This window comes from Podarcis liolepis (genome assembly GCF_965112155.1).
Source record: "Podarcis liolepis genome assembly, chromosome: 1".
NCBI lineage: Eukaryota > Metazoa > Chordata > Lepidosauria > Squamata > Lacertidae > Podarcis > Podarcis liolepis.
Window position 1 is genome coordinate 136,273,264 of NC_139554.1, and position 27,487 is coordinate 136,300,750.

Below are 27,487 nucleotides of genomic sequence, written 5' to 3' on the forward strand. Positions count from 1 at the left end.
ACAAACAAAAACAATACCCCCCCTCCAGTTTAAAAGGCAATAGGTGGTTTAATGGGAGGCCTGGGAGAAGTGGAATGTTTTTGCCTCAAAATAAGTAACCAAAGCACCAGGCAAGCCTCCCTGAGGAAAGCATTCCACAAATGGGGAGCCATGGCAGAAAAGGCCCGTCCTTGTGTTGCCACCCTCTGGACCTCTCTCTGAGGAGGCACACAAAGAAGGACCTCAGATGATGATCACAGGGTCTAGGTTGGTTCATATGGGGAGAGGCAGTCCTTGAGGTTTTGCGGTCCTGAGGATGAAGGAGAAGGAAGCAGAGAAATGGCATTAATACACATTTAGGGAGGAAATTCCTGGCATAAGGTGCAGTAATGGAAAATAGGTCATTTAATGAGTCATTGCAGGCAGCTAATTAGTCTGCTAGGGTAATGGTAGAGCTATAGGGAACAGAGACTACAGAACAGATAGAAGAAATGAGAGCTAAGATACCGGAGAAATGTGTTGAATACTTCAAAAGTAACATGCTTTTGCTGCTACAGATGGGAATCCATGGTGGTGAAGAGGGTTTTTTCTTGGTCTAAGGTAGAAATGAGGAGCCTGTGATTCTCCAGAAGTTGCTGGATTATGACACTTGTCATAACTGACTACTTGCCATGCTGGCTGGAGCTGATAGAAATTGGAGTCCAGCAGTATCTGGTGGGGCCACTCAGGTTCCTCATCTCTGTCCTATTGGATAGGAAATGCCTTGTCAAAAACAGGATGGACTTATCACTCCTGCAAAAAACTGGGGCAAATGCTGGTGTGGGAAAGAGACTTGCTGTGAGCTCCTCTTTCAACATGACTAGAGCTGCACAGGAAGAAGACTTTGTGGCAGCTCCTCACCATGAAGGTGACATCAAAAAGTGGCCAAGCAGTAAATTGGCTGCTCAAATCTCACCCTGTTCTTGACAACTTGAGTAGATCTAGGTAGCCACATCACTGCATTTGTAAAAGAAGGGGGAAAGGTGCTGGAATAAGGAAGACTTGTCTCATCTCTATTTGGGTAAAGAGAAGCCATATCCTCATTGGATTGGACCCCAGAACCCTGCTCTCTAGAGAATCGACTTGATATACAGCCATTTCAGAGCCAGTGTCTCATTCTTCAAGAAAGCAAAATTCAACATGTTTCTACATCTTCTCAAATTGTAGCTCAGAGTTCCTGGCACATCGTCAAGTGCTACACTTACTGGTCTTACTAGAGGTGCCACCTACAACATCATAGTGGAGGCAATTAAAAATAGGAGAAGGCACAAAGTCCTTGAAGAGGTGGTCACAGTGGGCAATGTCGGTAAGTAGAAAGGAAGCACTTTGGGGGAAGGGCTCCACTCTATTCTATGATTCTTCTTTTGTGTAATAACCTTGGTTTAGGATCGCTGATAACTATGGTGTCCTTGTTTGGTTGGATTCACACTTGTATCACACTAATCCTTCATGGAGTTCAGGATGGCATGCATAGGGGTCTCCGTGCCACATGCCAGTTTAACCTCCCAGGGAGGTTAGTTAGAGAGAAAGTGACCCTGGCCAGCTTCATGGCTGACCGGGGTTTGAACCCTGATCCTCCCACTACTGCACTCTAACCCCTGGACCATTCTAGCTCTCAAACTCCTCTTTCAATTGTGTGACTTTCAGCATACATTTCTGCCTGTTCTTTTGCTTCCTCTGAGTTATATATTCAAATAATCTTAGTGGGAGAGGAAGCCTGTTTAAGCAATGAAATCCAGATCATTATCCGAACAAAGATAATTAAGATAGATTTTTGTGCTATTTATCGCTGCATGGAGACTTCATTCTTACTGGCACCCTTTTGAGTGTGTGTGTGGGGGGGGGGATTGTTTGCTAAGAAGTACTGCATGTTGTCATACTACTTTTCATTCTGTGTCCTTTCCAGTTCCTGGAACATCAAACCAACCAACAGATGACTCATGTTATGATACTTTCACTGGCTCCTTCTACTCTGTTGGGGAGGAATGGGAAAGAATGTCTGAAACTGGATTTAAACTCTGGTGCCAATGTTTGGGCCTTGGCAGTGGACACTTCAGATGTGACTCTTCAAGTGAGTAGCTTCTTGAATTCATTTGGCTCCATTTCTAAAATTTGAGGCAATAAACCCCAAATACCTACACCTCGCCCCCCCTCAGAAGGGTGGTGAGGAATCCCCAGCACAGAACTATACTACAACGCCAACCAAGTGCACCACATAATCGCGTGCATTCCAGAAGACGAAACAAAACAATGGATACACCTGGAGAGAGACGTAATCGAAAATACCCCCACCGTGGCATAACCATTCCTCCCAAACATATCCCCACGACGCTAAACAGGTTCACACAGACAATGCTTAAAGCATGGAAGGAAGAAGCAGGTAAACTGTCCCCACCCCCAGCCCCTCTAAACCCCCTGGCTCACCACTCACTATTCCACCACGCAGCACAAAACCTCCAGATAAAAACCTGGCAAGCCAAAGGCTTCTACAAAAACAACAAACCCACACTGACACAAGAAATACAAGGCAAACTAGGGGACACCCAAATGCCCTGGTTAACACACCACCATTTTCATTGTGCTGCGATGTTAGACAACCCAGAAAAGAGGATAGCACACATTTGCGTAGCTGGTTGTACAATGGACAGTATAAAAGAATATGTTCTACTGTGTCCAGTACATTCAAAAAACACCCGCAATGCCTATCGTTTCAGGAGATGTTTAAATATCTGCCCTTAACAAAAGCTGAGGGAAAAACTTTCAGTTGGCCCTGCGCTGGACTGGAATTATTAACTCTGAAATATAAGTGACCCTGCTATTTGTTGGACTTAAACCATAAAACATAATCCAGCTAGAGCTGTCATTAATTCTGATTTACACCAGTTTTTTTCCAGTTAAAGTTCAGTATTTTGTTTGCTGCAGGACTTTACCAGCTGACTACCCTGATGCCAATCACTTATATTCTTACGTTCCCCCCGCCCAGATAAAATAAGACACCTAATTGAACATTGCTTCTTCTGTGTGTGCTTCACATTTACAGATACTGACAGCCAAATCAACAACTAAATAAATCCTGATAACCTGAAGACAATTTGATAAAAGCTAAATACTATGTCTTGATCATATTGCAAGTTATAGCCCTCCTTCCCAGCCTTGTCATATGTATCCTAGCAGCATTAGAGCTTTCTAAAACAATCTTAACAACTCTCTTAACAGCTAATTCACTTTCTAAATATGTTCATAATATGTTCCAGTGGTGAAGCACTGCTCAACCCTTAGCAAGATCAACTGCTTCTAGCTCACCCTGGAATAAGGGATGGTTTAAGCAGCCTCATGTAGCAATCACAGTAATGAGGAGACCAACAGCAGGTGGATGTGGCTGAAACACCCTAGAATTATTTTTTGGATAGGCGGGGACTGTTACCTGGGAACAATAACAGAGGAATTATTTTTTTATGGATACTAAACATGTCAGGCCCCTTTTTACTTCCAAGCTGTGCCTAGCTGCCAGTTGAGTGGATAGGAGCTCTTTTTCGTTGAAATATTGTTCTTTGTAAAGAGCTCCTTCTACAAACCTGAGGCTTTTGTCTATGGGACCCTAAGCCCCAGAATACATCAAGTGACCAACACACTGTCAAACAGGGCTCAGTGTGGATTCAGCATCACTTTATTGATCTGTCGTTTCTTTGGTTCCTTCAGAGTGGTGTCATGACAACGCTGTGAACTATAAGATTGGTGAGAAGTGGGACCGGCAAGGAGAGAACGGACAGATGATGAGCTGCACTTGCCTTGGGAATGGAAAGGGAGAATTCAAATGCGAACCTCGTATGTATGGACATTACCTTTTTTGATGTATAAAACAACATTCCTGCTGCTCGTGCTTGTCCCCAAAATAACCTAGAAGCGAAATCTAGGGTGCTATTCAACTGGGTTTCACTCAGAGTAGATCCATTGAAATTAGTGGGCCAAACTTATGGATCTACTCTGAGTTAAGCATAGTTAAATGCCACCTCTGGTGATTTATTTTTCTGAATTCACCTCTAGTGATTTATTTTTCTGAATTAAAATGAAAAGTTGGGGTCCGATTCCTGTCCTCTGGGACAATTCTTCTTACAGGAGTGTTTAACTGACAATGAGGGTGTTCTGCACAGGGTTGTTCATTCTTTATACCACAAAAGGCAAGAAAAATGTGTTCCTGCCATCAGGATAAAGTTTCTGCCCAGTTTAGGTGCTCCCTCTTACAGGAAAGCACTGGCAACTCATGGCCCTACTGCCAATGCTGGTGGCCATAAATCAACAGGACTCAACTAGGTTTTCTTCCCTCCTCCTCTTTTCCACAGGCTGGCAGGTAGGAGAAAACCTGAACAAAATCCTGCCAACCTGTTGATGAATACCACACTGGAGATAACCTCCTAAATTGTCTTAAGAATCTTCCTGGTATAGGTTGGCACTGTTAAGGTGGATTTAACCTGAGATGTTTTGCCCTCCAAGTGGCAAAGTACATGCCAATTAAAAGAATTGCTTGTTCCTTGGCTTTTTTTTGTAGATGAAGCAACTTGCTATGATGAGGGCAAAATGTACCATGTAGGAGAGCAGTGGCAGAAGGAATATCTTGGGGCCATCTGCTCCTGTACTTGCTATGGAGGACAGCAGGTAAGCATTCTAATACCAGTGCTGTGACTTATAACAGGCAGCATGGTGTGTGAGAGAGAGAGTGGGGGGGGGGGGAAGCAGGAGGGAATATGACATACTTGCAGAATCTGGACATATTTTGTGGCTAATGCCCACTCGGGTTCAGAGTTCATTACATTTTAAGTGACTCTACAGTAACAAGCACTACAAATTACAGATAGGTAGCCGTGTTGGTCTGCCATAGTCAAAATAAAAAAATTCCTTCCAGTAGCACCTTAAAGACCAACTAAGTTAGTTCTTGGTATGAGCTTTCATGTGCATGCACACGAAAGCTCATACCAAGAACTAACTTAGTTGGTCTTTAAGGTGCTACTGGAAGGAATTTTTTTTATTTTAAGCACTACAAATGAAATTGTTAAAGGGGAGCCTAAAGCAGAAATAAACATGTGACATTATGCATTTTTGCCTGGTTTTACAGGCATGCTCAGTATATGAAGTCTGATTTACCAATACTAATGCCACTTTCAGAACAAGTACTTTTGCAGCACTGTGGATGAGCTGTTTAGAGCTGCCTCGGTGACACAGTACTGTTCCTGTCTCCTAACATGTCTTTCATTCAGATAGCTTTTGTATTTGTTGAAATATTATTTCCCAAATGATCAGTACATCTGTTCATGCAACTTATTTAAGCCTATACTGAAAACACTTTAAATGACTTTGACCTTAAAACACTGTTAGTTCCTCTGCCTACTAAGACTGTAATCATACACAGTGAGTTCCCATTGACTTAAAATCAGTGAAAATTTACCTGTATGAATGAACCCATGATACCTAGTGAATCAACCTCCCATTTTGACTGGATCTTTTCCCTTAGGATACGAAGGGAAACAATTATGTATGCCACTTTTCTTCAGGGACAAAATTGAAGTTTGATATATATGGCATCTTCCATTCAGAATCTCATGCTAAAATGCAGTGTTTGTTTATTTAAAGGGCTGGCGTTGTGACAATTGTCGTCGGCCAGGTGCTGCGCTCTCACCTGAAGGTTCTCCTGGTCACACCTATTCACAGTACTCACAGAGACAGCAACAAACTTCAAATACTGTAAGTATAGAAGCCTCATTCATCTGACAGCAGTGGCTGTTCAGCAATGCTCACCATTGTTACTAAGAATGCAAATTCCTGGGAGTCTTCCACTACAGACAGGCAACTTCTGTTAACTTCATGGGTCTCCCAGCAGTTTCTATTCTAAGAGACTGATCAGATGCGCAGCTTCAGAATCAAGTGCTTTTAGTCCAACACCAAAATATTTAGAATAAGTTAGTCATCTGCATGGCCAGCCTAAAACAGTTCTAAACACTTTCATGTGATGACTAATCAGACGTTCCTAGTCTGACTGCCACAGGGTTCCAGTTCCCACAATATCCTACGGTATGATATGGTATGAAACAAGACTGGAATGCAGTTTGTGTCAAGAGTGAGTGTGTTTATTGGACATGTCCAGGTTAGCGGCAGAAGGAAGGGAAACCAATACAGCCATCACTTTGATGAATGCAATGGAACAGGAACATTTCCATTCCCTTCAGCAGAACTGCCCATCCCTCCACCTCACAATTCATCTGTTAAGGGTTTGCATTGTGAAATGTCAACAGATGCAAGTATTTTGGCTGAGCAAGATCCTTTCCACCTTCTAGACCTGTTGAGCTGATTTCCTTCCTCCTCCTTTCTTCCAGCAGAATGTTCACTGCCCCATCGAGTGCTTCTACCCTTTGCATCTACAAGCAGAGACGCCAAATCGACGAGGAGACTAACATCAGCCAAGGAAAGTCTTTCTTGCCAAGACCATCCACTCTAGAATGCTGCTAGAGGAAAGCAGGTCTGCTTCGGGTGGCCAGAGTGCCTTTCTCGGCTTTGCTCAACTCACAGCTTCTCCAAGGGAGGCCACTCTTGGAGTGTCTCAAGACTTCTTTTCACAAAGGATAGTTGTATACTGTCTTCTCTTTTGCTCAGTGTTTCAATACCATTCAGTATTTTCCCTGAAGACAACTCATACTAACTCATAATTTGCTCAACAACCAGTAGCCATAAGGGATTAAGGGGAGGGACTCTCCTGCCATAGGGAATGAATGAAAATCCAAAGTTCTGTGTTCATCTAATTGCGCAGCTACCAATAGGGACTGCAAACCCCATCACTGTGATATCTAAAAATATGCACAGTCCTAATCTTTCTAAATTATCCTAATTTCTTTCCCTAGCGGTATGTTTGTATCTCGTACTGTTATTTATCAACATTGTTCTTCCTTTCCCTGCTCCCTCCCCTCCCCCTCAGTGTTTTTTAAACAGGAAAATATATTAAAGACACTTAGTACACCATTGACAGAGGAATTTGGTATAATTATGATCAGTGATTATTTTTTATACTGTAAGTGCCAAAGCTTTAACTACTGTGGGAGACAACTCTTTTAATAAAAAGATTTACAATCCAGCTGTGTGTCTAGTTGTCTCTCTCTTCTTTGGATTGCATAGCTCATCCCTGGATCTGGAACATGGAGCTCTTCTGCAGCCCCCTTCTAGGCACTGAAATACAGCTGCTGTATAGCAGCACCGTTGGTGCAAGCGTGGATCTATTCCAACATAAAAATACATCTCCTTTATATTTTTTGAGCTTTTTATTTTCCAAAACATCACCAGTCATGTCTCCCCTGCTCATTACCTCCCTCGTTATAAGATAGATTAGGTTGATAGGTGGCAACCGGCCTAAGGCTGCCTATTGAGTTTTGTAGCTGAGTGAAAATTGAAACTGGAATCACTAATTCATACAGCAAAGGAAATTCTCTCTCTTGGTCTTTATTGCTATAAGACGCCTGTCTTGTGAAACAGGTGAAGAAAGCCCACCCTGAATTTATCATGGGGGTGAGGCATCTTTAGCCTACCTTGATGGCCTTTTCTCTACTCTTGCCCCATTCTGATCTAGACCATTTGAACTAGTCGGGGGGGGGGGGTGATGGTATGGAAAGATTTTGCTTTAGGGCAACAAGAGGGGCTGGTGCTGAATGTTGATGCTCTATGCTCAGTGATTCTGACCCTATTTTTAAGGCATTTGGCAACGGTACTCCCTGAGAGCTTAACCGTCTTCAGTCACAACATGAAACACAAGGCTAAAAACATACAGAACCCAAGACTGCCATGATTACAACAACAAAATGCTAATGCTGTAATACAGCTTTTGTTACACAGTATAGCTTGCAATACTGTTAATGTTGCTATCATGAAAATTGCTGTTTGCCGTCTTTACTGCAGGTGTCAGGGCTGGAGTCTGATGCAGGCCAGAAGAAGCAGAGCCAGTTGTTAGGGAAGTTAACTTTACTCAAGGCAACAAACATAAACTCAACAACACTCGGAGTAGGTCTTGCCAGGACTGATTGTCCCCACCTTCTACCTCCTCTAAGGCTCCTCTCTGCCAGATGTTTCCAAGCAGTCTCAAAGTGCATCTGGGCATCTCCAATCTTTGTTCTGGCCTACGCATCACTCTGCGTCTCCTTTGAGACAAGGGGGGGCGGAGCTTGTCAGAGTAGATGTTAGGCATTTGTGATCAAAAATACTTAAATACATAAATGGTTCAATATAAATCTTTACTTTGTGAAATACATTACAAATACTAACAGGAGAGGCAGGCTCCCTGTCGTCTTCTGCAGCCTCTTGCCTGCCCTCCTCTGCTTCAGCCTCGCTGTCACCAACTTGCCCTGCTCACTAAAGCCTGTTGACCCAACAGCATTCTACTCCTTGAACTCTCCTGTGTGCAATCTCCAATCCCTGGGCTCTGAGCCTTCCTCTTCTGGGGTTTCTCTTGGTGGTTCCTCAGCTGATGCCTCCCACCACTGTTTGTCACCCAGCCATTCTCTGACAACAGGAAACTTCCCGGGGGACGGGGCGTATGTTACGGGCCCTGTGTGCATAAGCGAAAGTGGGGAACCCACTGCAGCTTCCCACCCAACAGCTGTTTAAAGGTTTGGTTGATTGGTGGCAGGGATGTTGGGTCCAGAGTGGGAAAGGGAAACGGTGGGCAGGGGGGGAGACTGTCTTGCCCCTTCCTACCGTTTACATGGCTGGCGCTGAAGCCACTTTGTGGCTGGACTTCCTCTTTTTCCTCCAAGAGGACAGGTTGTTTTCACCTCCTTTTTTCTGCCTCATTCAGGGGTAGGCAACCTAAGCCCCATAGGCCACACGGGGGTTAACCGGCCCATGAGCCACCCCCAAACCAAGCTGCCTGCTCGGCAAGTCCCCGTGTGCTGCGCTAAACCGGCGCAGCACGATGTGGGGACTCGCTTCTGCGGCACCAGAAATTGCATCTGCACAGACACGGGAAATCACACGGACGTGTGCTCAGGTGTGTGCGCAATCCAGCCCAGAGAGGGATCTCTGGAGTGAACCGGCCCAGGCGAGGTAAAACTTGCTGACCCCGGTCTCATTGTTGGCGTTTTTAGTACGGTTCCATTTGTGGGGGTAGCAAGATTTGTTAGGTAGCGTGGGGGAGTCTCAGAGTGAGCTCTCTCTAGTCCACCATCTTCCAAGAAGTCCCCGTTGTTGAGTGGGAGAGCGTGGCAGCAGTGAGAGCGTCTGCACACCATTTTGAGCCCTTGGAGTCTTTTTTTCTGGACTTTTGGCTCACTGGCGTACTCTACAGCCTCTGAGGAGTGTCTCCTTGGGGGTCACAAGGACTTTCCAGCTCTAACCCACCATTTCAGGTTAGAATTATTTATTTCACAATGCTACATATATGCAGTCGCATGTTACTCAATTGTGTGCAAGTAAGGGGATGACTGTATTTGCTCCTAGTAAAACTGTCCTAAAAGGCAGTTTATTTTTTAATCAGTGCAGGCCACCAGTTCAGTATGTTTGGCACCAAGCTGGTGCCACATGTATTGTCCTGCTTTCCTTTGGGCCACATTAGTGAGGCAGAGAGGGGTCTTTTTGTCTGGGCAGCACAAGACCTCCATACACACTGCCAAGGCTTGTGCCCTGGGGAGGTCACTCAGTGCTGCAAATGCAGCCATTTGACTTCACCCCTGGAGGCACACTCCATTGTCCCTTGAGACAGATGGATGCCAACAGGAGAAACCACCAAGCACATTTTCCTACCTTCATTTGTCATCCAAGGCCAGTTCATACAACCGCATAGTTGCAGGGTCACAAATAGCATGAAGCGTTCCCTCCGTGGGCTGGGCCTGTTGAACCTTGCTTTCAGAGAGATTCATTCAAGTCCCACCACCTCCAATAGAGGTTCCCCCCAAGTATGATTACAGAAGTCTTTGTTTTAGCTGTGCACTTCCAAGCGAGCAACTTGTCAGGCAGTGCTGCTTGAACAGATTGTGTCCCTCTAGCAAACTACAGCACAACTTGAAATGAGCCAAGAGGCAGGGAGGTGGGTGCTCTTCTGTTCCAAGTTTTGTTCTACTTCACTTGAATACGGCCAGCGTAACTTGGTGCTCTAGATTACACCACACCTGTCTAACAAGAGCCTATGAAGGGTTTTTCTCCACCAGCTGCAGTTCATTCTCATCTAACATTGCATCTCAACTACACCGAGTGTTAGATGAGCTGGACAGCACCATCTCTTCAACACTTAAAAATTAAAAATCGCCAGCTATTGACTTTGTTTTTGGTATAGAAAGTAAAGTAAAATCAAAAGCTCCTGTCTATTTAGATTAAAGTGAATTACCCAGGTGAACATACCCACACTGAGCATATACCCAAAATGTTTCTTTCTCCAGGCAAATTAAAGGCTTTCCTAAAGGAGACAGAAGTGCTGACCCAACTCCCTAAAAAAGCAAACAATTCTCTCTTACACTTTGGGGAAAACCCTTTAGAAATTGAGTCAATTTTGTTGCTTGGTCACTTTCATGCCTGTAACAAATAACTTCTGACACCAGGAGCCCTTTGTTTAAACTGCACATCTGATCTGACAAGCACAGCAAAACATGCTTCAGAGTATTTCACAGTGGAGACATTTTTAATAAACCACCAAACACGCAGAAACCACACTGCCAGTTTCCTCCCCCTTGGCAGTGAAAATTACCTACTCTTACCACATATTCTGCTGTCAGCATGGCAGAAGTTATTTCCATCACTTTATAATACACCTCCCCAAAGACAGTTCACATTTAATAATTCCAACTAAGCATAAGGCAAATCTTTTTAAAGCAGCAGATTGAAGCACCACTGCTCCATATTGCAGCTCACTGTTTTGATTTCAGAGTTCTGAAAATGGAAACAAACATTTGGAAAGATGAGGCTTCAGCTTCTGTAAGTCTTTATCTCTCCTGGTCTTATGTGAGAGTATGTAGAGTACAAGAAGCTGCACAGAGCATCTTTGATGTCCTGGTGCAAGTGCTGGAGTTTAACATATTTATAGTTGGACCACAAGTTGGTGTCCAGGTACCTAGTCCAGGATACAGAGAATAAGCATATAGGAGCCCGATAAAGCTCCAGACACTCCCACACCAAAGTTGTTGCAGATCCTCCTGCAGTTGTTCGCCAACCCTTGTTAACAAAAGAATGTATTGTGGTTGCTTATAATGGTATGGCCACAAACTACTACATTTATTCTATAAATTTACTCAACATGTATTATATTACTTGTGCTGGACCCCCTTGAAATTCTCACTTATCCGTGTGAGTGCAGCTTCTCCCATGCTTGTAGGTCTATAAATCCTTCCATCCCTTTAAAAAAGAGGTTTAGCTGTTGTGGAGGTAACATCTGCTGAGGGTGCAGAGTAAGTTTTGTAGTTGCCAGTCACATCATCATATTTAACAACGATAGGAGAAATCGCAGAAGAAGCTGCAATCGGAGTGGCCAGTGAACATCACAAGGGGTCAGGCACCCCAAATTCAGAATATCCTGTCTGTACAGTGCTAAGTTTTGGGCACCAATTTAAAACCACCACCCAGGCCTTTGCCTCTATGCCTACTGCTATGAAGTTTACTTATCTTGCTACCATTTTATATTGTTAATGCTTGCTGATGAATTACATTTTGTTTTACCTATTTTATTAGCAATTGTAACTTGCTCTTCGAAGAGTGCAATAGAAATACCATATTTCACCGCATCATTGTTGCATTTTTAATACTCTCCCCCCCCCCCAAAAAGGGGGTGCAACCATTATGTAGTGAATTACGGTAATGGCTGGAAGCCGTCAAGGTGGGTGGAAGCCGTCGTGTCCCAGAGTGTGGGCAAGAGGAGACACAGGCCTCAGCGGTTGCGTGTGAGCCAAGTCGTGGGGCGCTGGAGTTCCACGCCTGCCAAGTTTGCACAGGCCTCCGGCAGCTCCCGCACCCCAAGGCATGAACAGATGGTGGGACCCAGAGAGGCCAAAGCAATCTGGCGCCCGGGTTGAATGCCCTTCCCAGTCAATAGCCGGCAATCAAGGCCATTGGCAGCCCAGATCCACGGATCCTCCTGCTGTCATATTATACCCTGCAACAATTATGTGGGGAAAGCACTGGAACCAATTTTAGAGCTGCAAAAATGGGGGTGAGACTATTATGAGATTAAATGTGGTATTTTAATATCAAAGTACAAAGATTATCTGCTTCCCATACATACAATGCCCAGCTGATTATCTGCATACTGCAAAAGCCAATAAAACCAATTACACACCTTGAATGCATAAAGAATTTGACTTCAGACACATTAGTGACAAACACTTTTGTCCATTAATTTTTCAAGAAATGCATCAGAGGCTAGCTACTTTAGTTTTCTCAAAGCAATGGGTATTATATGTAGAATATAAAGTGAAATGTTCCCATGAAGACTGGCTTTTTAGAAAGCAAGCAAGAACCCGTTAATGAGGATGCTTCCACAAGCAAAGAGTCAAGCAAATGAGCAAAGAGGAATGTCTGGCAACATGGGGAAGCTTCAGTGGTGGAAGAGACGGAGGCTGGTATGAACTAGAGTTATTCCCAGCTCATCGCAGGCTTCGATCACAACTTGGTCAGCTGCTGAACCAGAAGGGGCAGCAATGAACTGGACTCCACTCTGAGAGAAAAGGAGGAGGGAGACAAAAACAAATCAGCTTTATTGAACCATTTCATTAGCTGTTGCACAATTCTGCACATATGGGGTGCCCACAAAAGCTGTCAACCACTTTTAGGGAAGATTGTCCTAAACGGAGGTCAGAGAGGATACTAAGGGTGGTGAATCTTTTCTTTGGAAGGTGCTGAAAGATGAGAATTGCAACCTGTCTGAGTTTGAGTAAGTAATACCAGCTTTTTCCTGAAATGCATGTCTGGACTAAATTTCCCTACAGCTACTCCTGCTTCCACTTTGATACCTCTTACTTGCAACCGTAACCTGCAAAACAGACTTTAGGGAGCCAGTATGCAGAGCGAGAGCAGCTAACTGGACATATTCTCCTCAGGCCCATTAGTCATTAAGAGTCGCAGTCACCCCCCCCCTCCCCGCCAATTCCACAGCCTTACCCGCTTTGCTCTATCCACGTTATCCCTGAAAGGGAAGAAAGCATCAGAGCTGAGCGAGACTCCGTTCAGTTTCCCAATCCATGCCTTTTGGTCTGCCTCAGTTAGCAAAGCCGGGACTTCCTCAAACAGCGCCTTCCACTTGACAAGATCTTCATCCTGCAAAGGGGCATTTTAAAAAGTCACCTGCTTCATTGATGGCATCTAATTCAACAATGCAGGCAAATACAGCAGTGACAAGAATGCAAACATTTCTCCAAGTTCCCCACTGGAAGGTCACAGCTACGTAACACCTTGCTACAAAATTTGTACTCGGAGGTTTATTAAATTCTAAGCCCCTCTGGTTCCTTTGTTGTTTAAACTAATACAAACACGTACCCTTATAGCTTCCTACTACAAAGCTCCCTGCTCATTTCAGAGTCATTTGCTTTGCTTGGCCTATTTTCTGCTACTCCAGCCAGTGAGTAAACATCAAAGCACCCAAACAGACCATTTAGTACAAGGAGCCCAACACAACATTCAACAAAACAGGATTTTGGCTCACTGTCCTCTGTCTTGAGTGCCACTGATCCAGCTGCCGTTTGCCCCAAGGAAGCAATCAGACTTCTGACATGATTTGCAGAATGTCTGTTTTAACCACATCCCTGTTTGCTTTATTGCATTCAGACTTTATTGCATTCCGAAGGAGTGTGTAGTTTACCAAGTTATGCAACATTGTGGAAGCCCTGAACTTGCTAGAGAAGCATTCCAGTAATTGGAATAAGAAGTCAAACACCCTTCTGCAGCTAAAGGGGGTGGGGGCAGTGTTCAAATTTGGATATTTGTTTTTAATGCTTTCGGCACAAGCTTTTCAACCAGAGAGTTGCCACTCGTGGTCCTTTTATTCCCTTAAAGATCTCTGATGAGAACTAGGTGGCAGCTCTGACTTAATTTCTTCTGGTACTTCAGATTGAAGTCTTTAGGAACCTTCCCTGCTCCCTCTTTCTCGTGGAAGCAGCTATAAAGGTACCCGGTTGGATCTTCTGAAATATCAGTTGATAAATATGATGTGTGACTATTTTTCTTTAAAAACCCAGATCTGGAAGGAAGACACTTGATACTGATCCTAGTTTTATTTGCATCTGACTCTTACCTTTCAGATGCACTTCATGATGGGAGTCTTGTCTGCCTCTGAGAAATGCGGAGACGCCTGGCCTTTTTCCTGAGGCTTCCAAGGAGGATCTAAGTTGGGGGGAGGGCTGCTACCCTGAGATGTCTAATGCACTTGGAACAAACTTGCCTGTTTTTCATACTGTTGTTTTTTTGTAATTAAGTACTATGTAAAAGCAACAGAGAATTGCAGCTTCAATAACTAACAGCACATAGATCCAGCCATGGCAATCACAACCAAGAGCTCTCATCCCAAGTACATGAATATGCAAGGCACACCTCTTTCTCCCTAGGCTTTGGCTACCCTATTGAATATTTGAATAAGGCAGCCCTTGGCACAGAGCTTTTGCAGGGTTGTAAGCATTCCAAGGTGCCTCCTACGTAGAGGAGTAGAGGTTGCACGTGGCCTAGTGGTCGGAGTGCCGGACTAGGACCTTGGGAGGCCCTGGTTTGGCCATGAACCTCACTGGGTGACCCTGAGCCAGTCTCTGCCTCTCAGCTTAACCTATACCTCACAAGACTGTTGTAGGGATTAAGTGAGGAGCAGGGGGAATCATGTAAGCCACCTTGAGCTCCCTGGAGAAAGGGGTATAAATGCAACAAACAAACACAATGTGTGCAAGCACCATTCTGGAGTTTGTCTCTAGCCAAGTGCCCCCAGGCTTACCTCTCCAATGGTCCCTGTGACATACTGGTCAATAGCATTAGAGATTTCCGCTCTTTTCACTCCCGCTTTGAACTTCATGGAGAGCACCCGTGGGTGATGCCTGAGCCACCAGTGGTTTGCCTTGTCTCCAGCCAGTCGGGTGCAATGGATTCGGGACTGCTGCCCTGCCCCAATGCCAACCACCTGAAATAGACAGAGCGCTAGAATTATTTGGAGGAAGGGCAAGCTTCCATGGGCACCTTTTCCTAAGAAATTCACTCAAGGCCTCGCCAGAAAAGCCAAACCTTAAACAAACTGTGTCACTGATATGTGACACTGATATGATAGAAACAAGATTCCTGAACATTACACACCCGCCGGGGGTGGGAAGCAAAATATTTGTTAAGTTAGGAAACAAGACTGCTTTTTCTTCAATAATCCATGTATTGAGCCAAGGAAAAGGAAGCACTCAAGTTATGAGAGTTTCTAGGCATCTAGCCTGGTCTGGGAAAGCAGTTGCACTGCGTAGTCTGAGATGAGCTGTTCTCCAACGTGGGAGCCCCAACCACTATGGAGAAAGCTGTAATATTCTCTACTACATTGTAAGCTATCTTAATTTCCACTAGCGCTACAGACTTCATTGAAATGGGCAGATGGGGCAGGAGTTCAAGGCAGCCAGAGAGTCTCAATTCTGGCTGAGTGAATAGGTGTCACTGCAGCCCTGAACCTCTGGAAAAGATTAGGGGCCCCAACCCAAAGGGGGATTATAAAGCTCCAAGATATTTCCTTGGAATTCAGTCTTACCAGGTTCAATAGGACCACAGGCTGTGTAACCTAATGCTGTCCAGCATTATATGAACTTGTCCACGTAAGCAAAACAACATATAGGAAAATTGTCAAAGGTTAGATTTGCAAGCATGGAAATATACAGCTCAGGAGAAGTAGGTAAATTTCTAGCTGAAATTTATTCATTACTTTAATACAATTTTGTATACTGCTTGATTGCAAAAAATCCCCCGCAAAAAGCACAAAAAACCACCATTTTGGTTTACAAAAATGCTGCAACATATGATGATACAAGAGTAACATAGAAACTGCTAAGCTTTTTTTGAAGGGGTGGGGAGACACAACTCATAGGCCTCTAATGTTAAGGAGAAAGAAAGAGGGGGGCAAGCAGAGATACAGAATACCAACATCCAAAACTTTTGAGTTCCAATCACTGTCCCGTACCTGCATATTTTTTCCTGCTGTTACCACTTTAGTTCTACATATATTTTCAAACTTTTTTTTCACAACAATGAGGACTAGAAAAGCAGGCGGAATCTAAATGAAATTTAGAAGGCAGACTGGATTTTTATATTCTCCAGATGCTATCCAGGCAGTTCCGCACAGGTTCCCAAAGAGCGCAGTCTGGCTGTTCAGTATCAAGGCTGCCTCCTAAGTCCATTCAATATCATTTGCTTGAAGCACACCATCTCTTTTGGCAGCGATGGCTTGGGGTAGGGAGGATGCGGAGGCAACGGTGGATGTTGTCCGGATGGTGGTGCTGTGGTCATTAGGCCAGAGGAGCTCCAGGGGAGCTGTGGCAGCCCCACAGGTACACACAATGCTGCTGCTGCGAGGTCACAATTTCCCCCCTTCCCCCTGTCCCTTATGGAGGCACTTATACTGGGCATTGCCAAAGCCAGAAAGAATTAACTGGTGCAGAAAGACAACTTCTTCTACTAAGCTAATGCCTTTCTGCTTATTAGCAAATCCAGTTTCTTCCTATCTAAATTCTACCTGCCTGCATGTGCTCAATCTGAAGCAGAAATAGCAGCAATCCATCAGAAAACCCATGCATGCGAAGACAAGTTCTTAAGAAACTAGTCTACTTCAAATGGCTGTCCTGTAAATCCACTAATAAATGAAGAAAGCGAAACGGGGGGCAATCACCCTCACGCGCGAAGTCTGGCTAGCAAGCTTCTTTTAGCATCCAAAGTTTTTGTGGTCTCAGCCCTTCTAATATGCTGTTATATCTATCTAAAACGCTCCAGGAAAAGTCATTACATAATTTATTTTACAGGTGGGCTGGAGAGCAGTTTAGCAGACTGACTGGAGAGGATACTTTTAAGAAGAAGACAACACATGTTTTATTTTGTGTAAAGCCAAGAGCAGCGTTACACCACCCTCCCCCTCTCTACAGACCGGCACTCACCGGGAGAAATGTTAACCTAAAACCAGGTCATTACCAGTGCAATCAATAACAATTTCCCTGCTCATTTTTTCCAGGGTCCGCAATTATAGAAATTAACAGTTGTTATTATTCATGACTGCAATCCTATCTAGCAGCAGGGCTTAATAACCTTTACTGAAAGAATAGCATATGACACTCTAAACTACAATCTGGGTGTAGAAATTATGATTGTTGGGATCAGGAGTCAAGGGACCAAATTCAAATAGCCGTTCAGCCACAAAGCTAATGGGGTAGCCTTGGGACAGTCACATCTTTTCAGCCTAAACTACCTCCTGTTGTGAGCATAAACATCCGCCGGTATGTGTGTATACGTGTGTGTTTTACGAACCATGCATTCTGCTCTGCGCACCTTGAACTCAAGAGACAGATTAAAAATCTAAACAAATCCAGGGAAAGGTGTAAACCTCATTCTAATGCAATGAGGACTCAAAAGCTATGCTACAAATGTACATTCACAACTCTGCACTAATTCAGATAATAATGCCAGTTCCATGCTTAGGCAGTGCAACTCTATGCATTTTTACTCTGAAGCAATCTCCATATGCTCAGATCAATCTTATTACTGTAGATTAAAATTCTGAATTCATTTTTAAGCCTGTATTTAAAGGGCAGTAAAAGGCAATTCTTACTACCTCCAGTGCCACTGCAACAGGGAACTCAGAGAGCAAATAGCCTCCTAAGTTAAGCGACTGACATCAGGGAGGTGGCCTATAATCTCAAATGGCCAAAACTCAAGAGTTGCATCATCCACGTGGATTTCATTTTCAGCTCAATTATTTTTGGGGTTTGGGCCTTCATTGTGCTATGTTAAAAACAGGTTGGGGGCACTTTCCACTCTCCTCACCCCCACCCTCTGCAATATTTTGGGACTGTGTTCCCGTTTCCGCCCAAGGACAAGCTCTTTAGAAAGGAGCACCAGGGGAGAGATGAGTTCCTTGCTGGGTCAAGAGGCCTGGCCACTGCCTCAAACTTTCCAGGCTGGTTAGGCTGCATTTCCAGATGTTAAAGCCCTAAGTCCAAGGCCAAACTGAAAGAAATGAACCATTTGCTGTCTTATTCCTACCGTGATTTCACATCTTGCCAGGATCATTTAAAAAACAAAAATAAGGATCGTTCCCCAATGACAGGGAATGAAAAATCTGAACTTGTGTCCTTTTTTTAGCAGCCAATGAATAATATGCTCCTAGCTAACAAGACAGCCACTGGCATTACACAACATTGCGCTTGTTTAATATTCCTCAGGGGATGCACAATGAATGGATTTACAGAGTCTGCATGCTGGGCAGCTATAATGTTGTGCCTGCTCCATTAGAAAGGTCTTTTGCCCAACATGGCTTCTCCACTGGCTTCAGGACTGCATTGAACCTCAACACAAGCTGATTTTACACATCAAACAACACTCTTCATCTTCACAACAAACCAAATACTGCTGCAGTACAAGTGCTTGGTCTATGGCAGTCGCTCTCAAAGGGCAGGCCTTGCCCCACAGGTGGACCAGGAGAGGGTGGGAAGAAGATTCAAGGGCAATCAAAGAAACATTCCAACATTTCAGTGTAGCATAGTATCAACTTAAAAAATAAAATAAAATGCAGAATATGGATATCTTTTTAAAATGAGAGTGAGAGCACTGGCTGTTCTTCTACAGTTCTCCACAACATATTGTTGTGAACAGGGATTTTGAACTCTGACAAATATGAAAGATCAGAAAAGAGAAAGGCTTCTTTGTGCTGAAGAGATGAGTTTGTTTGTCTCAAACTACACCTAATATAAATGTGATTACTCATACTTAAGGCACAGATGAAAGAGGCTCGTTTATAATTACATTTTGGAAATGATTCTGGGTGTCTCATGACCATATTATATAGTAGTTGTGTTCTGTGTTATAATTCAAGCACTGCTAGGAGTTGTTTCTTTGTGTTTTCCAATGTATTTATTATCAATAAAAAATCTGATGTGGGGTGAGCTAATTTATATTCTGAGAAAAAAAGTTTGAGAACCTGGTCTGTGGTCAAAATAAAAAAATTCATTCCAGTAGCACCTTAAAGACCAACTAAGTTAGTTCTTGGTATGAGCTTTCGTGTGCATGCACACTTCTTCAGATACACATGTATCTGAAGTGTATCTGAAGAAGTGTGCTTGCACACGAAAGCTCATACCAAGAACTAACTTAGTTGGTCTTTAAGGTGCTACTGGAAGGAATTTTTTTATTTTGACTATGGCAGACCAACACGGCTACCTATCTGTAACTGGTCTGTGGTGTTTGATTTGTTAATTCTTGCTCCTTCGTAGTCACTGAGTGAAAGACAAGGTGTGTGAAGCTGCTTCCCTTCCAAGCAGAGTGCTCAGGATCCTGCGTGAGCCTCTACACTCAAGGAGCCATGCGGCAGGAACCACGACTCCCTCCCAGCGCTGCTCCTTAACTGCCCCATGGCAGCTCCTTACAACCTCCACCTTCAGATCTGCTCCCGGGGCCAAAAAGCTTCTTTACCCCTGCATGATAGTTTCCACCAATTCCCCAAGCCACATGCAGCCCCTAGAAAATCTACCTTGCTTTGGTGGTGGCAAAAATATAGGTGGCTGTGGCAGGGGAGGGGGTGGGTCTACAGGAAATTACAAAAATCACAGCAGGGGTTTCCGTTGGATGTGAATGGAAGCAGCCCTTCTGTCCCTGGGGAAGAACAATTCAGGAGCGAAGGCCTTGTGCTTCTATTACCTTTATTCCTTCATAAGCATTCTGGGTTGCTTATTATATGCCTCTCGTCTGAGTAACTGAATTTGAGTACCGTGATTCTTAATTAAGGGGGAAAGCAGCAAATCCTGTCAGCTCTGAAGATAAAAACTCGAGGGGCACTCAGGGCTCCCTCCACACTCCCCCTTGTCCTGTGCCTAGAAACATGGGGGTCTGAGCTGTTTTCCCCTGCCCTGCACCTTTCCCAGGGAAAACCCTCTAGCTCTGAAACGGAGCCAGCATCAACCCAGAGAAAACCCAAATGGCGGTTTGCTCCAATTGACTACTAAAGAACTTAGTTCTCAGCCGAGTCCTAAGGAGTAGACTCTTTTCCCTGGGGAAAAGAGTGGGGCAAGAGGAAGTGTGGATAAGCCCTCAATATCAGGAGCTGGACAATATTGAAGCACATCCCAAGGGGGGGGGAGCCATGGCACACACCCCTGAAAGTTAAGGGGCCACCCAAGGGCTTGTTCATTCTGGCTGTGGCCCTGATCCTTTAAGATTTACGGGAGATTTGCCACGAATTTCAATGGCTCTTGAATGGTGCTAAAAGCAACTGAACATTTATACAGCCAACACTATACCAGCCAGGTACAAGGTATATCAAAAGTACCCAATGGAGAGTTGCCATTTCATGTCTGAATGACTTGTTTATTGCAACGAAGAATCTCAGTGTATTCTAGTTAACTCTCTTGGGATGTTTGCAGAGACTGCAACAGAATACAGCCCTCGTGTCTGTCAACTGAAATGACGGTATAAACAGTTCAATCATTTATCCGGAGAAGAAACAGAAGCAAGATTAGAATCCTAAATTATTCCAGAAGCTCCCCCCCCCTTGTTTTTCAGCTCAGCCTAGCCTCTGAATAGCCCCCTGAGCACATAAACAAATCACAGGACGAAGTCAACTAAGAGGCTTTTGACACAGAGAAAAAAGCTCATTGTGTTGCTATAACTGCTACCATTAAAAAGTGTGTGTGGTGGGGGCAGGGTAGAAGCCCCACATCCAGAGAAAAACAAGCACAGTTCAAAATGTACCATACACAAACAGAATCAAAATGCACACCATTTGCCCCAAATAGCAAAGAGGAGTCTTCCTTCTGCTTGAACCTGAATGGAGTCTCTTACTTCCCCAGCATCACAGATGGTACAGTCATTATTGCAGCGCTCCAACAATGGAAAATGCAGCTGCCTCTGCAAAGGCTCTGGAGGAAACATCAAGGAGGGATGCTCAACACTTGTTCTTGAAAGGGAGCAGCGGCAAACACGCTTTGTTCCTGGACCAGTCCTATTTATTATGCTTATGGGGAGGACATGAGCTTGAAATGACCTATGAGACCAGCAGCAGAACAGCTACAGCCCATGAGGCTTCTCTGAAGCACTTTAATAAGGCCAACATTAAAAACTGCACCACCAGCACAGCACCAAGCTCCTCGCCCTTCCTGGCAAGCAACAGCGACAGACCTGCTGGGAAGCTTCCACAATCTCCCACCTTGTAAGCTTAGCACAGGACACATGACTGCCACCCTAGACTCCTTAGGAGAGCGGAGCAAATTGGCAAGTTAAAAAAAAAGGTAAAGGACCCCTGGACGGTTAAGTTCAGTCGAAGGCGACTATGGGGTTGCCGTGCTCATCTTGTTTTCAGGCCAAGGGAGCTGGCGTTTTGTCCAGTTTCCCTGACTCACTAGAGGATTTCCCGCCAGTCTGCCCCAGCAGCACTTCAATGCAGGGAGACATATTGGCATTTATGGCGCAGCGGCAGTAAACCTGTATGGCACCACAAACGAGTCTCCTTGCAAAGGCAGGAGAACTCTTTCAAAGTCAGCAGATTGGTCCCAACAAGCCAAACTGTCTTTAGAAGGACAGCAGCAACTCAACAGGACTCAATATCCCAAACACAGTTTCTAGATCAACATCACCACTCCTAATTGTGGGCAAGTTCAGAACTGGAAAGTATGCAGAAAGGTCTGCCATGCACTTGAAAATAATAAACAAGATCTGGTTCAGAACTAGACAAACTAACAGGAAAGATTCAAAACTGGAGGGACCAGAAATTCACGGAAGACTGGAGTAAATTTACGGACTATCTGAAAAGTATTTGTGAAGAGCAGACGACGTTTGAAGGTTTGCAAGAAGTTTTGTGAGGAGTATTAATGGAATTATTGTAAAAATGGAGAATGGGAAGGATGATTTGTTAAGAGATGTAAGGGCAATATAAAGAAATGCATAAGAAATGCAATATTAGAAATGCATAAGAAGTGGTTAAAACGGTAGATCATCAGAGGTGCTGATGGAAGTCTAAAAAGATTGTATAAGTGATAAGTTTTGTGGTACACTTTATAATTTATATGTTAAAATTAATAAAAATTATTTTTTTAAAAAAAGAAAGTAATAAACAAGAGGTGTGAAGGGGAACACTTCCAAGGCATGCAAGTAGCACTCTGAAGTCTGATGGGGGAGTAAAGATGGCAACACCTAGTGGAGAAGAGGAAGCGCTCTTTGTGCATGAAAACACACTCAGATTCCAGATGAAGACACAACTGCAGTGACAGCGTGACGTAAATGGTTTGAAAACACATTCACTGTACACCAAGGTATTTGTTTTCTGGGCAGAGAATGTGCCCTCAATCACTTACAACGTATGTCCATCATCACCCACTATGCTGCTGGCTTCAATATAGTAAACACCCACAAGGGAGTCTGTGAGCCAGGGAACATAGAAAAAGGTGGGAAGGGACTTACTGGGGAAGAATGTATCAAATGGAACTTAGCAAAACTTTAACTTCAGACCCTGCAGAAAGATGTCTAAATCACTGCACTTGTATTTGTTTCACAGCACCAAGTTTCAAAAGCTGACGTTCTGGCCAGAAAGTACAATGGGATGATCTCCCTTGAACATTTCCAAGCAGTTACCTGTCCATTCTTGGCATAACAAACTGAATTAGACTGGGTGTATTTGACAGCGATGCTGGCAACAATCAGATCTCGGATTGCTGGCTCGGGCAGCTGAAACAACAAGAGAGAGGTGGCTGTGAAGGTATCTCTATTAATGGAAATTGGCTGCAGAGGCAAAAGGAAAGGAAATACCCACTTCCTAAGCATCACTACTCAAGACATAAAACTGAAGATCAGGGCACTTACTTTAATAACTGTTTTGAGTCTTTACTCTAAACACTCTGCAAACCAATTATCTTCTATAACCCAGTGGCGTAGCGTGGGTTGTCAGCACCCGGGGCAAGGCAAGTAATTTGCGCCCCCTAACCCGTGGATTTGCGCCCTCTAACCCGTGGATTTGCGCCCCCTAACCCTAACCCCCAGATGTTGCGCCCGGTGCGGCCGGCCCCCCCTGCACCCCCCACGCTACGCCACTGCTATAACCTGAGTGGTTAGATGACTGTTGAATTAAAATGAAGGCACAACAGTTTTTTTCTAGAAAAATCTAGGTGGTCTTTAACAGAATTCCCCTGCAGAGCAAGGCAGCTTTCTCCATGAGACACAGACATCTCTTCACCAGCCCTGGGTGAAGTCTCTCTCTCTCTCTCCTGACAGGGCTGCTGCCTCTTCCCTGGAGACCAAGAGGGGAGCTGAGAAGAGAGGGGGCTGGGAGCCCTTGTTGGGGGGAGTGACATTCATTCCAAGAAACAACACTGAGTTTCCAGAAGATGCTAGAAGCCAGGGCGCAAGGTCACTGTGAAGAATGTCTCTACACATCCACTCTTCTGCACTGGACACTTAAGAGATGTTTAATCTAAACTCTTCTCTCAAACTGCGAAGATGTGAGAGACGGTCTGGCACTTTTTAGGGCCAGGCCTGGGCATTAATTTTAAACTGCCCTCTATCAGGGCTCTAGTAGAGGCTTTGTTTTGTATAGTTTGTAACAGCCACGCTTAAAACTGACTGTAAAGACTTGTGTCTGTACTCAATCATTTCCTGTGATTTCTTTCTACTCTCTGTGCTAGTCTTGGAACTCTCCCATGCTGTGGAAGCTGCGTGATTGCTCTGCTGCAGAGCAGGCCAGGTACCTGGAAGTGGGCTGGACCCAAAGACAGCTGCATGCCAAACCCCAACAGGCACCCCAAAGGATTTATCAGAGCAGGAAAGGTGGACTTTCAGATGAGCAAGTTTCACCAATACAGAGAGCAATTGGCTTCTGCTTCTACCATCCTCACTACATACAGGATCTCCAGCCCATCTCCAGATTTCTTGGCATCCTTGTATTAATAGTGAAGATGGACAGTTTAGTGACTGAGCAGCAGAGAAACAAGCCTGGGGAAAGCAGGCAAGCAGTGATGTTTAATGGCAACCTGATTAATGGCAGTGTTCTGCAGAGCCACCTGCTGATCTTAAGTGGTACTACACCAACAGGTTGGGTGCCTGCCTGTTTTTGGTGAAAATGACGAGGTTCCTAATGAGCTTCTGGACTTGTTCGAAGGAGAGGTGTTTTATTTGGGGGGGGGCATCGGCCTTTCGAGAGGACTGGTGTTTGGATGCCATTGTTCAGAACTGATGCTTGGTGTTCTGTTCTTTTCAACTCAAGATAAAGCAGGATGGAATCAGAGAGCTGTATGTCCAAAGCCAGAGTCCTGCCACACAACTAAATACCGTTAAGACTGAACCATTAAATGGTCTCAATGTAGCGCTCTAATTTCCATTCCTGACAGGAGCTTTGTCAGTCAGCTCTCCCATCATCAAGGCACCCTTTCCTTCACTTACACTTTTATTTTTAGTGACGATGTTTTTGAAGAGAGATCGGTCGATCACGCCATCGTTCCTCTTCTGCATCAGGTGCAGTCCAAACAGAGTGCGGATTTCGTTTTCATCCGGCTCATAAGCTGGGTCCATCTAAAAAGCAGGATTCTGTCCTTAATGCCATGTCGATTTAATACAGTTTCTCTCATTGCTTATTGTTAATGAAGTACTGAAAAGCACCTGCTGAAAAGCAGGAGCCAGCAAAAGGTTCACCAGAAATGTTCAACTCCATGGTCCTCACAGATGCCAAAACACACTTCAAAACAAGCAAGCAGCACCTGCTGAAAGTTTCTGTGTGGCGGCTTCCCAAAGTGTTCTTCATCTTTCAGGGATTCTAGCCTCCTTCTCTTAAAGTGACTATGACTGCAGTCCTAGAAACATTTCAGTAGGAGCAAGCCCCACTCAACACACTGGGACTTGTTCCAGAGTAAAAATGTGATGGGTTACCCCCCCCCCCCCAGCACACAGATTAAGGGGTTTTGTATATAAATAGCTATATTTTTGTCATTTTATTTCTTTGCAGAACTATTGAGTGCAAAATCTGTTTGGTCCTATACAAGTAGGGAATACTTCCACATTGGGAGATATGAAACAGGAACTACTTTTAAACCATATGCCATTAAACCCTAAATTGATGGCAACGTTGTATTCATTACCTTTTGGACCACAGCCATATTGTCAGGTTTTTCCTTACTGTCAGGTTTTCCTTACTTCTCATAGTTTTATTAAACTATCAATGCACCGAATACAAGTTTATATTGCAAACTACAAGCATACTGTATGGAAAACAGTTTGGAATCACTAAAATGAGTCTCCTCAACCTAAGAGGCAATTTTAAGAAACGCCATTGCACTTTGAGGTTTTAAGATGTCATGAGTATATATCTTTATTGGTTTTTGCTTAAATATCACGCTTTAAAAGTAAATTGAGGGAGGGAGCATGGAAGTCTGGACGTAGTTGGATATGACTGAGGAGTTGAGAGAGAAAAATCAGTTGTCATATTCACATATCCTGTAGCAGTTCAAACACTAACCTGGAGGACACAGTAGCTTCCATTTTTCTTTTTGGATAGGATTTTGAGGGCTTCATCATCATAGCCAGGAGCCACAATCCCATCAGATACCTGTATGCACAACACATGTTTGCAATAGATTCCCTTTTTCTATTGGATGAGTCACATATCTTCGCGCTTATTAAGCAGAGGCTACTGGACCATGAAATCCCAAAACTTCGCCCCTCCCAGCCTTCTGTATGCTCATCTGCTCACATAGGATTGCAGCCTCACCATGGAGTAATGCCTAATTTCTTTTATAATTTAGATACTCCATAGCATTGCAGAGCTTTTATGTTGGCTCGTCAAAGGCATTCCCCTCATCTGTATTGGTTGGAAGGTTTCAGAAAATCCCCTTCCAGAACAGATTCTCTGCTCCTGTATTAAGAAAACACCAGATAAAAGACGCCACATAATCTTGGATTGCCCTCTTCTCGACACCCATCGTAGAGGTCTCCTAGTGGCTCCCTTACAGCTCAAAATATCCACTTATAAAGAATCTATAACCCAATACCTGTTGAGGGATGATAATCCCGAAACTACCAAGATTGTTTCGGGATATTTAGCCAAGATTTTTAAAGCTAAATCCAAAGTTGTCTGATTTATTCAGCGGTGGCTAGCGAGCCTTTTATATATTGTATGTGTTTGGATTATTCATATATTTGGGTGACTTTGTATGATTTTATTGTTTAAACCTATGCCAATAAAGGTTAAAAAAAAGTTAAGCCACCCAAGAATGTCCAATATCTTATCAGCAAACTAAATTCTAAGGTAGTGTCAGTCCTATCGTAGCCAGAGCAGAACAGCCACAGATGAGAGGGAGGTGTCAGCATGCTCAAGGGACCCTTAAGGGAATGATCACCAAAGCTGCCCAATAAGGAGTTAACCCTTTCAGTGGTCAATGAATCCTGTCTGACATTTGGAAGGGGAAAGGTACAGAAAACTGAACTGAACTGAATACTTTGGAAGACTACATAACTGCTAGCCTGCTAGCAACCTGAACAGGATCCCTGCCACTACTACTGCAACATTTTGTTGCAGGTTCCACTGGTAATTACAGAAGCCTAAATCCAAGCAGGCTAACTTTGCCCTGCAGGAGGGGCTGGAGCCTCATCCTAAATGAACCTTTTTTGGGGGGCAGAGGGACAGCCATGGATTTGTTAGACGGTCTGCCTTTAAAACCAAACCAAACACAAAAACACAACTTAAAACAAACGCTCAGCCGGGGGGGGGGGGGGAATCTCATTTGGGATTTCCAGCTTGTATAACAACCTGTCAAACAGCCTTAGGTATCTCCCATGAAATATAAAACAGAAATTGATCAGGAAAAAAAGGCATAAAAGTTAGGTATAACCCTATGTCCGAAGGCTTAGGAGTATCAATTTAACAAAGGGCAGGGAAGAAAAGATCAGTTCAAGAATATGTTTTTATTCTCCAAGAAGTGCACATATTTAGGGGAAATGATTAGTACGGACTCCCTGTTGTTCCATCTCATCTGCTGCTTTATAAAAATCAAGGGGTCACAGGCTGAAACTGAATCCAAAAGTTTTAGGTGAAGGGTAAAATTATGCTCTTGGTGAAAACTGACAATCGCGAGCAGTTATTCTGGGTCCATATTTCAGGACTGTGAAGAGGAGAGGGGATTTCTTTTTCATTTTTAATGGTGAATGGCAGGGGTTTAGTCAGGCATTCCTCTTGCTACAAAGGAGAAGCGTTCAGTGCTCAGCACGCTTAGGTTCTGATCAACAAAGCTTCCCAGTGCCTCTGCGTACTTCAGAAACTCCTTCCTCCCAGCCATTCCCTTGG

The 27,487-nt window shown here is 44.1% G+C and overlaps 2 protein-coding genes across 10 annotated transcripts in view; one reads left to right on the top strand and one right to left on the bottom strand.

Annotated features, from left to right (window-relative positions):
- The window catches only part of FN1 (fibronectin 1), a 75,639-nt gene extending 68,504 nt beyond the window's left edge, over window positions 1-7,135 (top strand). For 4 of the 8 annotated variants that reach the window (XM_083471525.1, XM_083471528.1, XM_083471522.1 and 1 more), the window contains 6 exons: window positions 1,186-1,324; window positions 1,925-2,089; window positions 3,718-3,843; window positions 4,565-4,671; window positions 5,644-5,754; window positions 6,384-7,135. In XM_083471525.1, the coding sequence (XP_083327651.1) occupies window positions 1,186-1,324; window positions 1,925-2,089; window positions 3,718-3,843; window positions 4,565-4,671; window positions 5,644-5,754; window positions 6,384-6,461 (726 nt within the window). In that variant the 3' untranslated portion in view covers window positions 6,462-7,135. The remainder of the gene's footprint in view (window positions 1-1,185; window positions 1,325-1,924; window positions 2,090-3,717; window positions 3,844-4,564; window positions 4,672-5,643; window positions 5,755-6,383) is intronic. The other 4 variants (XM_083471527.1, XM_083471529.1, XM_083471523.1 and 1 more) reach the window with 1 other exon arrangement.
- A 5,055-nt stretch (window positions 7,136-12,190) lies between these two features.
- ATIC (5-aminoimidazole-4-carboxamide ribonucleotide formyltransferase/IMP cyclohydrolase) overlaps window positions 12,191-27,487 on the bottom strand; it is a 30,868-nt gene continuing 15,571 nt past the window's right edge. For both annotated transcript variants that reach the window (XM_083473518.1, XM_083473519.1), the window contains exons 11-16: window positions 25,664-25,753; window positions 24,595-24,723; window positions 22,795-22,887; window positions 14,942-15,124; window positions 13,129-13,284; window positions 12,191-12,685 (exon numbers count right to left, since the gene is read on the bottom strand). In XM_083473518.1, coding sequence (XP_083329644.1) covers window positions 12,566-12,685; window positions 13,129-13,284; window positions 14,942-15,124; window positions 22,795-22,887; window positions 24,595-24,723; window positions 25,664-25,753 — 771 coding nt within the window. In that variant the 3' untranslated portion in view covers window positions 12,191-12,565. The remainder of the gene's footprint in view (window positions 12,686-13,128; window positions 13,285-14,941; window positions 15,125-22,794; window positions 22,888-24,594; window positions 24,724-25,663; window positions 25,754-27,487) is intronic.